Source organism: Paramormyrops kingsleyae, chromosome 4 (genome assembly GCF_048594095.1).
Source record: "Paramormyrops kingsleyae isolate MSU_618 chromosome 4, PKINGS_0.4, whole genome shotgun sequence".
NCBI classification, from domain to species: Eukaryota; Metazoa; Chordata; class Actinopteri; order Osteoglossiformes; family Mormyridae; genus Paramormyrops; species Paramormyrops kingsleyae.
In genome coordinates, this window is record NC_132800.1 from 23,059,467 (window position 1) to 23,073,333 (window position 13,867).

At 42.0% G+C, this 13,867-nt stretch overlaps 2 protein-coding genes across 3 annotated transcripts in view; one reads left to right on the top strand and one right to left on the bottom strand.

Annotated features, from left to right (window-relative positions):
- Positions 1–909: 909 nt before the first annotated feature.
- Positions 910–11,730, bottom strand: LOC111859233 (uncharacterized). The gene is made up of 9 exons (XM_072710892.1): positions 10,838–11,730; positions 10,281–10,355; positions 10,055–10,193; positions 8,832–8,966; positions 8,304–8,375; positions 4,952–5,080; positions 4,388–4,578; positions 2,522–2,631; positions 910–1,895 (listed from the first exon to the last, which is right to left on the bottom strand). The coding sequence occupies exons 1-8, from the start codon at positions 10,838–10,840 to the stop codon at positions 2,620–2,622; spliced, it is 756 nt and encodes a 251-aa protein (XP_072566993.1). The 5' UTR covers positions 10,841–11,730; the 3' UTR covers positions 910–1,895; positions 2,522–2,619.
- A 422-nt stretch (positions 11,731–12,152) lies between these two features.
- LOC111859234 (abl interactor 1) overlaps positions 12,153–13,867 on the top strand; it is a 31,678-nt gene continuing 29,963 nt past the window's right edge. The window contains exon 1 of one of the 2 annotated variants that reach the window (XM_023841748.2): positions 12,153–12,384. In XM_023841748.2, the coding sequence (XP_023697516.1) occupies positions 12,268–12,384 (117 nt within the window). In that variant the 5' untranslated portion in view covers positions 12,153–12,267. The remainder of the gene's footprint in view (positions 12,385–13,867) is intronic. The other variant, XM_023841747.2, reaches the window with a different exon arrangement.

A 13,867-nucleotide genomic window follows, 5' to 3' on the forward strand; every position in this document is an offset into this window, starting at 1 on the left:
CCTAACAGTGAACGTGGAGCTGTGTTTTACTGCAAATTCATCATCATTTGGGGATCTGGCAGTAAAGTCCGCGGGATGAAATATAATATTCAACATTATTATTACCATCGAACCGATCTGAACATTTTAATTGTTGTTTCTTTAACAACAATAGAGGATATGAATAGTAATATTGGTAATATTAATGCGATGCCAGAAGAAATTTAATCACGTTCGACTCGGTTCGGGTTTTACGAGCAAAGCAAGGATTAGTTTGATCCCGAAAGCTTCAAGGTGCCGTCAAACTCGGAACACTGTTCCTATTCATTTTAAATGCTGTGGTACATTGTTCTGAAGTCTCTATCAAAATGAAAGTCTGTTCGTGGGCTTCATTGAATTAGTTTTCGAAACATTTAAAATGTTTTGCCTCGTTTCAGTACAGAAATTGAGAAAAGAAAAACTATGCAATGAATGGGATCAGAATCAGGGATCAGAACACATTACTGCAAACAATTTAGCCCATTAGATTATTAGACCATTCATTTTAGAAACACAAAACCCTTTAGACAAACAGTACGTTTAAATATTCGCATGATCAGTACAACAAATTAAAGTATATGGATAGCAACACATTTTATCCGCAATTATGATTTATTAAACGCATACAGCAAATTATACATACTTCATTTAACTTTTCTTTTACATATTGGTTTTATTGAGCAATATTTGGCCACTAGATGTCACTGCGATACATGTTTCGACCTTTAGAAACGTCCATCCATCCATTTCCTGAGACCGCTTATCCTATTCGGGTTGAGGGATTTAGAAACGTCTACAACTATAAAGTATTAGGGTGTATGGAAAAAAAACACCAAATATATAATTTTATATATTTAAAAATGACACAGAATGAATAAAAACAGAAACAGCTTTAGAGCATGGCCATTTTAATTTACAGTGAAATATAGCATACGTTGCAAAAGGACTATTCCTACAATTGCCATTCCTACAAAGATGCAACGACATAATGCATTTTAATTATAATATTACAGATTTTTCTGTGCCATTTGTTTATTCACCAATTTACACAACAGAGATTTACTGTACACCAAAACTCTTTATTTCCATGTGCTGCCTTCAGCCAAAGATCTCATCAAGAAATCCCATTACCACAATCTTCATAAACATTGCATGATTATGATGCACCTGTGAGGGAACACAGCGGTGCACATTCACCTGATATCTGCCCAAGCAGCAGTATGCGATAAAAATTGGTGATAAATCATGAAACCTACATGACCAAGTCATTATAACAGATTGTCCATAAACACTAACTGACAAAATTTCTATTTGAGTAAGTGGTTCAGCATGATGCATTGTTTTAATCTCATTATAACCAAGCATTTCAGGGGTAAGCTAACTGAATACTCGATATGAAAATCCACAGAATGATTACTGCACATGCATTGCATTTGGGGATTGTTTGCTGCTGCCAAACCACATATAAAAATATCCTTAGCAGTGGTTTTCTTTCAGTCTTTTAAAGTTAGGCACGGTGATCTGAGACACCTTAACTCCACAATGAGAAGCAATTTAAGGTCCAATTGCATCTTCAGCAGCAAACTACATTTGTTGGGAGAGGGGGGATTTAAAAAAAAAAAAAAGTTTGTGAACCTTTTTAATTTTCTTCATTTCTTCATGAATGTCACCTGATCTTTACATCAAAGTCCATAATAGTAAAGACAATCTTTTTTTTTACCACTCACATTTTACACTGCCATATCTCTATGGAATAGACTGTATACAAGACCAAATTTATGAACCATACACGCAGAAAAAGATAATTCACAAACATTTGCACAGTGGTTATCATTGGAGCAGACTTACAAGGGCCCTCTGATTGTGAAGTCAGTTTTCTGTAAGAGAAATAAGCATTAGTCAGAAGGATATACCAGGTGTCAGAGGTGGAAGGTTTAGGTCCAGAAAATAAAAATTCAGACCATGGTTTTGTTTCAACCAATCAGTTGAACATTCTCAGACACTGACTCCTTATACTCAACTGATTGGTTAAAACAAAAGTATGGTCTGGATTTTTACTTCCTGGACCTGATCTTTCCACCTCTGCTAGATGTGCGTAAACAAACCCGCCTCTGCACTGAAAGTTGGGCCGACTGGGCTAATTTATGTAAATACAGACACTCCTCTACTTATGAATGAGATACGTTCCGAACAGCCGTTCGCAACTTGTTCGTAAGTCGTTATTCAACATCATTTTAAGGGTATACGCAAGTACTAAGCACTAGGATGCTGGGACTACGTACACTACACTGCTGTGTGGAGGGAGTAGCGGCCAGGAGTCGTAGTAGGCGGAATTGGCGTGCAGAAAAAAAATTATGTTGCGGACAGGAAACGGGAGCCCAAGGAACACAATTTGGACTTACTGTACAGTCTTCTTCGTTCGTATGTCTGAAAGTTCGTAAGTTGAAAGTTCGTAAGTAGAGGAGCATCTGTATTGTTGTCCCTCTGGATCAAAGGTATTTACCCTCTGTGTCGCTGCAGGCAGAGCTGCATCAGCCAATGCGCAATGAAGGGCAAAACCACGATGACTGCAGAGGTGCTTGGAGAGACACCAGGAGGCCACTAGGATGGTTCCTGAGAAATCAAAGCATCCTTTAGGTCAGAGTTTCCAGATCCGGTTCTCAGGGACCTGCAGACAGCCCAAGGTTCTACTCCCTGGGATGGAGCAAAAATGTGGATGGTCTGGCAGGGATATGGGTGGGAGCAAATACATGGACTATCTGGTGGTCCTCGAGGACCGGATTGGATAACATCCCGGATACAGAAAATTAATTATTCTCATATAAAGCATTGAGATAGTCAGACCAAATATGGTAATGGCATCATTATTTAATGATGGATTCATAGTTTTCTGGTTTCCATGTTCCATGGTTTATTGAGTCTGGTTCCATTACAAAAAAAAGGTCAGAATTTTGAAAATATAATCTGTATATGTTCTCTAACAAGCCCATTAAAAGTTCCTGGTTCTCTGTTCCAACAAACTAATAAACTGAAAATAATGTCTTTCAAACAGTGCACATCTTAGCGAGGGTGAATAATTGACATCATACCTTCTCTGGAAATGATGGATCATTTTGTTGGGATAATAATCTTCCCTAAAGTACAGAAATAAAACAAAACATTTGTGGCCTGATAAATCTTGCTATTGGGAATGTAGTGACAGTAAACAAGTAGATACTGGAACTGGGGCAACTGCAGTGACATGGACTCTAGCTGGATGCCGGTACTCAGACAGCGATTGGATCCAGCTGCAGTGACATGGACTGTAACTGGATGCCAGTACTCAGACAGTGATTGGATCCAGCTGCAGTGACAGGGACTGTAACTGGATGCCGGTACTCAGACAGTGATTGGGTCCAGCTGCAGTGACAGGGACTGTAACTGGATGCCGGTACTCAGACAGTGATTGGGTCCAGCTGCAGTGACAGGGACTGTAACTGGATGCCGGTACTCAGACAGTGATTGGGTCCAGCTGCAGTGACAGGGACTGTAACTGGATGCCGGTACTCAGACAGTGATTGGATCCAGCTGCAGTGACAGGGACTGTAACTGGATGCCGGTACTCAGACAGTGATTGGGTCCAGCTGCAGTGACAGGGACTGTAACTGGATGCCGGTACTCAGACAGTGATTGGGTCCAGCTGCAGTGACAGGGACTGTAACTGGATGCCGGTACTCAGACAATGACTGGGTCTAGTTACAATGCCACTGAGTGCATTTTAAAAAGCACCACAATCATTATGAGCTCAAGTGAACTGTAATAGAATCAAGGGATTCCAGCCCATTTGGGAAAAGACTTGGATGCTGTCCAGGACCACGACTGCCCTGCTGTTGTAGGTCCCGCCACTCACCCGCGGCACTGTCAGAGGCTCCAGGGCGTGGAGCCTCTGCACTGCAGACCTCACGTCCTCCTGTAGGTCCCGCCACTCACCCGCGGCACTGTCAGAACCTCCAGGGCGTGGAGCCTCTGCACTGCAGACCTCACGTCCTCCTGTAGGTCCCGCCACTCACCCGCGGCACTGTCAGAGCATCCAGGGCGTGGAGCCTCTGCACTGCAGACCTCACGTCCTCCTGTAGGTCCCGCCACTCACCCGCGGCACTGTCAGAGCATCCAGGGCGTGGAGCCTCTGCACTGCAGACCTCACGTCCTCCTGTAGGTCCCGCCACTCACCCGCGGCACTGTCAGAGGCTCCAGGGCGTGGAGCCTCTGCACTGCAGACCTCACGTCCTCCTGTAGGTCCCGCCACTCACCCGCGGCACTGTCAGAGCATCCAGGGCGTGGAGCCTCTGCACTGCAGACCTCACGTCCTCCTGTAGGTCCCGCCACTCACCCGCGGCACTGTCAGAGCATCCAGGGCGTGGAGCCTCTGCACTGCAGACCTCACATCCTCCTGTAGCCGAATGAGTGCTGCGCCCACCCGCCTGTCCAAACAGCACCTGGTCCTGCCGTCCTTTCCGCAGTGCTCACAATCATCCCCCGTGTCCCAGTGACTCAGCGAGCCCAAGCTGAACAACCTGGAGCCTTAAACAGGGTGAAGGTGCGGCATATGCTTAGGCTGGGATGCCACAAGGATGAAGACTATAGTACAAGGGGAGGGGGATGGGGGGGGCTTTATGACATTAATACATATATTAAGGAAATGATGTCCTGTATTTAAAGTGTGCTTTCATCATCATATTATTTGTATGCAGTTTCATAAAAAAATTATAACAAATGATAAGTCATAAATTATATATGATAAAAAAAATGAATGAATGTAAATAACATGACAAACACACACTTTAAGTTCTGGACATCATTTGCTTAATATATGTATTAATGTTATATACGTATGTATATGTGTATGTACTCCTTTCATTCCTTGTGCCATTGCTAGCTGGGTACAGATTTTCACCTTTAAGTTGGACCCCTTTGAGTCCCTGAACATCCTCTTGTCCAGCCTCGTCTTCCAGCATGTTCATCTCTGTTGCGGACACCTGAGGTTTGGTGTCCATGGTCCACTGAAGGGGTTGGTTAGGGAGCTCTTTGGAACCCGGGGGATGGAGAAAGTCAAATCGCTATGTGTATACGTACAGATGCATTTTGGGAGCCTGATCGGCAGCCTTCTGTCTGTGGCTGAGGAATCTCCGTACGCTAGCAGTGTAAGGCAAGCTCAGTGTAGCGGGATTTATATGCTGCTTCAAATCACCAAACTGAGGAAGATAAGATTTACCCGCCAATCACTGCCAGACTGGTCCTAATTCTGAAGGATGTGGGATTTTACGATCAATCCCATCGTTAAATGTCTTTGATAAATTATTCAGGTAGTGAATCACCCCATTGAGGTGCCAGTTAAATTTATTTAGCGTTCCATGGTCAGATACTTTTATTGACAAGATAAAATCCAACAAAAACACAACAAGGGAGAGCTGATATTTACAGGATTTATCATTTCTGCTGCCTCAGCACTTCAGTGCAAATGAGAAGTCAAATTTTCATTTTATATTGCATTTTTCAGAGCCGTGTGTCACACTGCTTCCTTCTGTCACACAGAAAATCCTCTGTTGATGAACAAAACTATTTAATCATTTTTGGAGCAGATTGCCCTTTCATTTGACATTGGATTTAATCCTCCGGAACAATTCACGACAATCGCATCGCAGCACTTATGCTGGAAGAGCAAAGTGGACTTCACCCAGAAATGGAAGATGAGCGTAAAGAAAAGCAGCGAGCGGGAATGTAAGCAAACGTCAGCTGTTACAAGCGCAGTAAGGCGAGAAACGCAACAAAGCGAAAGGTCAGACATGAGAGCCTTGGGGCGTTTACTGGGGGAAAGGGAACACAGAAATCAGTCATATGGTGAACGGGAATAAGGAACCGATCAACGGCATGAGTGTAGCCTGCTGGCTCAGGAAACAGCAGAGCTCTGCTATTCAAGTCTGGTCTCAAGTGCGCATAAGAATGGACTCGGTTTTATTATGCCCTCAGGAGAATTCTTACTTGATCTTGACTCTGTCTGAGTCCATAGCATATGTCTGCAGCCGGCATGCAGTTTTTTTTTTATATGAGCTTCATTGTTCTTCAACATCATGCACGCGTCTGCGCAGTTGTCTCACGTCCTCATCATGTCTGCTGAGTCAGCAACCACCCGACTCACATACATAAACCAGAAGGAGTTTCTGTACGAAACACCCAGTAAAAAGAAGCACTGTGAAATGCAAATACTGCAAAATGTCGATTACTTCAAGACTTCAAGACTTTTTTATTGACATTGTACAGTTGCCTGGACAACGGAATTAGCTAGCAAGACCACAAAGATGCAAGAAAGTGTTAGTACAAGATATAAGAATAAGAAACACAGTACAGTATATACAATGTATAGGTACAAGAGACATTGGGGGGTATATGCAAGGGTGTCATAAATATAATAAATAAGGGGGAAGGGCTTTTGTCATAGATAAGTGACACTATTGGGAAGGTTGGTAATTGCACATTTGCCAAGATATTGCACAGAGCCATAGTCAGTAGCAGCAGTGAGTATGGCGTATGGACGAAAACTGCACAAACACGTGCACACGCACACACCCACACCCATACACACATACATACTTATGGACACCATAAGCTTAAAAAGATAGCAGTGAGGGGAGGATTGAAGGAGTAATGTTAGTGATCTGGTGCATTAAGAGTTCTGATGCATTGAGAGTTCTGACTGCCCACGGGTAGAAGCTATTACCGGGGCGGTTGGCACGACTTAGGATTTCGATCAACATCTAGAAAGGAAACCTCTAGACAGGCACGTAATCCTAGTGATCTCCATTTGTAGAGAGGCGATGACTGGTCAGGTGTCCAGCCAAAAGTTGTTTTACATGGTAATCTATACCGATAAGTATCCAGTTACCTAGCCATGGTCTTATAATGATAATTATTGTTGTACTTTATAAATCTCTGTGTCAGAAATTATGTTTTCTGCTCATCTTGGTCTCCAGAGAAATATAGGTGAGAGTGATCAGAGATTTAGGATCAGATCACAGGGTCAGTCAGTGGTCAGCACCCCTGGAGTAGTTATGTTTAAAGATCTTACTCAAGGACCTAATGGTGCTGAGATTCATGTGCCATTAGCGGGAATCAAACCGGCAGCAGTATTGGGGAAGTTACACTCACAAATGTAATCCATTACAGACAGAGTTGGGAAGTTCAGGTCCAGAAAGTAAAAATCCAGACCAAAGTTTTGTTTTAACCAACCAATTGAGTATAAAGAGTCAGTTAAAGAGTACTCAACTGGTTGGTTAAAACAAAACTTTGGTCTGGATTTGTAGTCTCTGGACCTGAACTTGTGATATTCTGAGCTGTGTTGCATACTTGATAAATCTGTGTGTGTGTGTCATCGTGCCCAAAACGATGTCAAAAATTAGTACAATAATAATGAATTACATTCTGTAGTGCAATAGCGCTTTCCTTCCTAAGTTTTCTTCAACACGAGAAGATGCTTGGTGATGACAAAAGTGTGCTCAGGCCAGGATCGTTAAGTGCAATGTGAGCGCAGACCAGCAGGGGGGGCTGGGGGGTGGGAAGAGGCATCAATTGTGCTCGGGCACGGTATAAGGCAACCGGGCCAAGTGTGAGTATGTCCTCAGACACAACACTGGTAATTAGCACAGTAGCCTCACACCCCCAAGAGTGATCGGTTTGATTTCTACCCCCAGCTGGGGGTCTGAAGTTTTCATGTTTTCCCTGTGTCCACATGAGATTCCTCTACGCGGTTCGTTTTCCTTCCCATGTCCATGAACATACACCAGTGGAGTGGCCAACGCCTAGGAAACGTCTAGCATTTTTGCCGTCATGCTTTAAAAATTACTACAAGAATACAGACGCTCCTCTAATTACGAATGAGTTACGTTCCGAACGGCCGTTCGTAACTTGAAATGTTCGTAAGTCGTTATTCAACATCGTTTTAAGGGTATACGCAAGTACAAAGAACTAGGATGCTGGGAGTACGCACGCTACGCTGCTGCGTGGCGGGAGTAGCGGCCAGAAGTCATACTAGGCGGAATTGGCGCACAGAAAAAAAACTGATGTTGCGGACAGGAAACGGGAGCCCAAGGAACACAATTTGGACTTACAGTCCTCTTCGTTCGTATGTCTGAAAGTTGGTAAGTTGAGGAGCCTCTGTATGAGTAGACAGACAGACAAATATAGAAATTGTGCAATTGTGTGCAAGGAGTGAGTTCAGATGTCAAACACGTGCCGGAGCATAGGCCTCTCACCAGACCGCTCCACGGAGTCACATGACACCTCGCCGTCCGATTCGTCGGCCAGATGCTCCCCTTTGTACTGACCTGATAAAGAGGAGAGTCCGCTGAGTGTTTATTCTGTGGCCAGTGAGAGGCTTCCCCTCCCATCATAGCCAGCAGAGGCCTTCTTTATCTGATGAGTTAAAGAGAACTAAAGGTCCAAAGCTATCAATAAATCAATGAACTATAGCAGCAAAAATGTGGATTCAGAATCAGAATCAAGAACCTCAGTCTGCACTGATAGAATCATGTCTGATAAAAAGACTGCGAAATGTCACAGAAGGAAGAAAATCATATACATGTATCTGCTGATACTGATGAGTACATAGAAACACAACATTTTCTACTGTAACTGAAAACGATAAATATTTACTCATTGGGCAACTTCCTGACATCACAGAGAAGTCACAGTAGTGTTATTCCAAAACTGTACCACTCCCTGCTCATAACAAATGAGGCAGTGTCTGGCTGGGTTATAGCTGATGGAAACCATTGTTTTACCAAGGCAACAGCTGCTGATGTCATGGAGCTCCTTCGCCGACCGCTGAGCGATCTGGACTAATTCTCCTACAGAGGCCCCGCTGTTGGTCGCAGAGGACAAGGCTCCGAGTCTCGGCACTTTCGTCACGTAAATGGCTTCCCGACAAAAAAAAAAAAACGGAGAAGGACAAGCAAGCTGAACTTGAAGATGAAAGTAACAGGACTCTAGCAAAAGCGTGGCAGACAGCTGGAACACCATGCCCCCGAAATCAGTGCCCTGTCCGATTGATAACGAGGAATAAAATAACGCAGATCTGCCACTGCATGGTAAACAACCAAAAACAAACAGTTTCCCTCCCATTCATAACAACCATCCCTCTTTTCAGCAATTACAACAGAAGGGGGCAGTGGAGCAGTAGTGCCTCTCTCCAGTTAATTCTTCCCACTGTTCCTCCACTTCTTCTGTCCTCCGTTGGTGCCCTCCTCCTCTCTTCCTGACTTTTATCCCTCTCTGCTCCCAAAGCCGGAACACAGGATGCTTATTTTCCATAAAATCCATGTTGCATGGTGTAATGAACACAGTATGTCTACCGCATCAACTATTGGAGCGAATGAAAATTAAACAATGACACATATGCATGAAAGGAAATGAACAACAGATAATACAGAGAACTTCAATGTTACATTGCAGCTGGCTATGTCTCCCTTATCATACCATACTTTTTATCATAATTTTTATATACTCTCTGTTCATCATTTTAAGGCTTTGCCTCGATTGGAACATTATCAGGTATAGGTCTGGACACCACAATCTTTATTAAGGTGACAAGTTTTGTTTTTGTCTTTCGCTAAGAATGCCAAAGTTCACTGGTGTGTCAGGCAGGAAACAGGTCCAACACGTGGCTCAGTGCGCTGATCCGCTATGCCAGCGATTGCTGGTTTAGGCCCAGCCACCGCATGCATGTCGGCAGGTGCCTGAGAAAGGCCCTTAACACCCAGCCCACAGCTGGTGCCTGCTCTTTGCGGCCAGATTGCTCTCACCTACTGAGAGCAAGTTAGGGGAGGTGTACAGAGAATTTCCCTATAGGGATCGATAAAGTATCAGTTTTCCTCTGTAAAGCATGTCACAGCACATGGTTACAGGACTCACGTGAGTACATGCAGGACTCACGTGAGTACATGCAGGACTCACGTGAGTACATGCACATGCTGAATTAAAAAAAACAACAACATGCGCTCAGCACCTGTTGTTACACCCGATATCTGTATGTTTCTCTTATTTTCCTCCACTGAATGGTCTGCATCTTCTTCCATCTCGTAGAACGGTTCCAGGACATCCATCAGCTCTTCTACTCCATCCGTCATTGGAATCATTTCCAAAATCTAAAACATTTGCTACAAATTTATCTTCAGAAACAAAGCAACTGCAATGCGCATGATACTATATAATGAAATGGAAATGCAACGCACAATTTCTTGAGCTCCTCCACGTATGCAATCATCGCTTTCTCGTTTGGCATATTTCCAAGAGATTTCCAGGCTTCCCTACAAACCAAGGAGAATATTGAGACCTGTCATGTTAAATTCAAAATCTCAGATAGGTTCACAGACAGTTAAATTCACGTTTTTTTTTTTTAAATACATTTTAATCATTACAAATATTCCTCTTGCACATTACAAATGCACAGTTGGGGCTGCTAACTTTGGTCAGCTGGCTGGTGTGAGATTTTAAGTTTGCGTGCTCATTTTCATGTATGTGACTGTTTTATTACCTTATAAATAGTCTGTAGGGTTTGCAAACTACCCCAACACTTTTGAAGTAGCTAATTTTACGTTTATAATGGAATAGTACAGATCTGCCGTAAGATTTCTTGCGTGGGCGTGAAAGTCAGAAAGTGTGAGCGTCACGCCAGATGTGTGAGATGTGGCAACCCCGCACAGTACACACGGCAGCAGTACACATCTATGGAATGATTTATTAAGCTAAAAAAATAATTATGCAATTTGGCATGAAGGTTTTGTCTTACCATTTGGACTTCCTAAGTGGATTCCAGGACCAAGGTCAGAGAATACTGCAAGGTCCCTTTGTTTGCTTATAATACCTGTAAAACCTGAGCTTTATATCATCAGACAGCTGAAAGGATCCCAAATGGCATTAGTGAAACAAAATTGTATTATGCATATTAATCTACTTTCGAAAGCAATTGAACATCCTAAATCAATATTACAAAACATAATTTATACATCATATTTTAACAACATCTAATGGCAGAAGGCCAACGAAACAGTGACTGCATGAATTAAAATGTGGACAATGCACCATTCAATCTAATTATGTAGCCAGTTTCTTTCGATTTATGGGCAAAATGTACATCAACTGAAGTTACATTAACCTCGTTACCATCAGTAGGTAAACTCTGAATTACTTTTACCGCAGCTTCAAACCTGACCTCATGAACTGATTTTCCATCCTCCATCGTGGATAATATCGACAGAAACTCCTCCTAGCCTCTTTAGAATACATATCAGAATAACAACGTGTTATGGGCAATTAAATGTACATTACCGATACTGTTCAAAACAAAATGCATTTAAAAATGACACTGTAAGAATTTCTATGAAATTGAAACATGCCATGAAATAGTAGAGTATTATCGTACATTAAACTGAACCATAGACATATGGATGGATCCTAAAAATAGTAAACAATACTGAACGAGTAACTCCTGTCACATCTGACAGAGCAAAGTAAAAACGCAAGGATATGAAAAAAAGTCCTACAAACATTCACATCTCAAAATTTATAATCTCCTGTAATAAAACGAACCCTTTAAGACATTTCAATCCCAGATTTGGGCTTTTCTTGGTGTCTAAGGGATTTGTAGTTTTCATAGCGCCAAACACTTCATGATTTCGGAGTAATGTTGGAATAAGAGCCTTTACGCTGAGCGCAAATGAGTATGGGTGTTGTAGTAAATATTGCTGTTTCAGGTTAGGGGTTCTCTTAAGGCAGAAAAACTACTTGATATTACATTTTAGCACTACATGAAGGTTTTCATATATAAAAATGTTTAATTATTATAAATTCCTCTTATATGACATTTATTTAAGGGAATGGTTGTATGAAAATACTCCGTATTTACTTCGCAAAACTGTTTGTCCCAGCATGCACTTCGCTTCCTCTATACTCGTTGTGTTTCTCTTCGCGGAAGACGCTCACTCGCTTATGATAGGTCCGCCTGGTTCTCACGCTCCGCCTGGCCAATCATCGGAGAGTGCGCTTACGCGAGATGAGAAACGGCACGCGCGTCGACACCAAGCGGAGAGCCGCAAGTGTAGCGAAAGCGAGGCCGGGGTTCCTACAATACCAGGCGAGGAATCTCCGCTTTCGGGGCAGAGCCTGTGGTTTCAGTCAAAGGGAAGGAGGAGGAAAAAGAGAAATGCGGAGAGATGTAAGATGGCAGAGCTGCAAATGCTGTTAGAGGAAGAAATCCCAGCCGGTAAAAGAGCATTGCTAGAGAGCTACCAGAACCTAACCAGGGTAGCCGATTACTGTGAAAATAATTATGTCCAGGTAAGAAAGCAACGGCGTAAATATCAGAGCCTTTGTCACTGATTTTTTTTTTTTGGTCATGGATCTGTAGAAAACAGCAGGCAGGAAACATGGAGCGTTGCTTAAATAACGCGGCTGAAAGCATTATCAGCAGAGACTACGTGGTTTCTGGTGATAGAGATGCTTATATGCGCTAAAAAATAACAATTACTGACCCCGGGATGTTCTGATTGCATGGACACGGCCGTTTTCATGTTTTCATTCATTCACAAAGACCGTTTATTATAAGTACAGTTAGATATGGAGGATTTACTTATTCTTCTCAATTTTATTATTATTATTATTATTATTATTATTATTATTATTATTATTATTATTATTATCCCTTGCTATCTGTGAAAGCTGTGTTATACAAAATATAGCAGATTTGATCCACTAGGTAATCGCTTATCAGGGGAAAAAGTGTTGACATGCAAAATAATCAACCGTATTAAATTGAATTGATTGAGCACTATCGTTTAAATTATTAATGCCAGTCAGCTAAATGAACACTGTTTTCTGTTGGATGCCAAGGTAGATTATAGTATGATTTAAGCACAAGAGACAAGTTGGATGTAATTATATCGTATTTTAAATCTTCTTATTTAGGTGATTTAGATACAGACATTTTTGGTGCCTGAAGCTTAGAATATTATTATTATTATTATTATTATTATTATTATTATTACTTGGTGTATGAGAAAGATCTGCTGTTAGACAAATATTTAATACCGCGCCATTATTATAAATAACATTTACTGCTGCTCGATGTTTACATCGTCATTTATTTTTCTTTAAATATTCGGGGTTGTTGGAGTTAATTCAGTTAATTGATAAACCATCTGTTTTTATTGTGTCATTGAGAACTTTATGTAGTGTAAAATCATATTACTGGTTATTTTGGTACTGTTTTGTAAATCAATGTTACAAATTCTGTTACTGGGTTTGAGCTGCTCCTTAGTAGGGATGGAATAGCAAATGTGCACTTTCTCTCTGATTTCAGCTTCGGTGTAACCTGCAAGCACGCTTTATTTTGCAGACATTGGCTGCTTCATGTCTGCATCCCTTCACCCAACCCTGTTGTCAGTGGTATCATAACAGATATTTTAAAAGATGATAGATTTCGTAGCAGTGTTAATGAGTGTGGGCTTGTCCCAGAGGATGTGTGAAATTGCAGCACTCAGAAGGATTAATGATCTCTCAGACTGAGGAAACCTAGCACGTGTTGGTCGTGTCATGCCTGCAAGCCATTCCTGCAAAGCCAGTGTTTTGCTGTTGTTGACTCTTTCCAGAAAAGTGTCATGTCTTTTGGTACACCTCTTCCAAATGAATTAATATTTTGAATTTATAATGATTACATTTTTGTCTTCATTCATGTATCCGATTTCCAGAGGTTTTGTCTAAACCATTTAGAAAATTTGGGCTCCTTAGATTTGGTCCGCTTTGTACAAAACGTACATTTTGT

Coding starts and splice junctions, on each gene's coding strand:
- LOC111859233 (XM_072710892.1), bottom strand. Junction 8,967..10,054: donor GATATCGGGTGTAACAACAG/GTGCTGAGCGCA, acceptor TTTGTCGGGAAG/CCATTTACGTGACGAAAGTG. Junction 5,081..8,303: donor TGACTCCGTGGAGCGGTCTG/GTGAGAGGCCTA, acceptor CGGGTTCCAAAG/AGCTCCCTAACCAACCCCTT.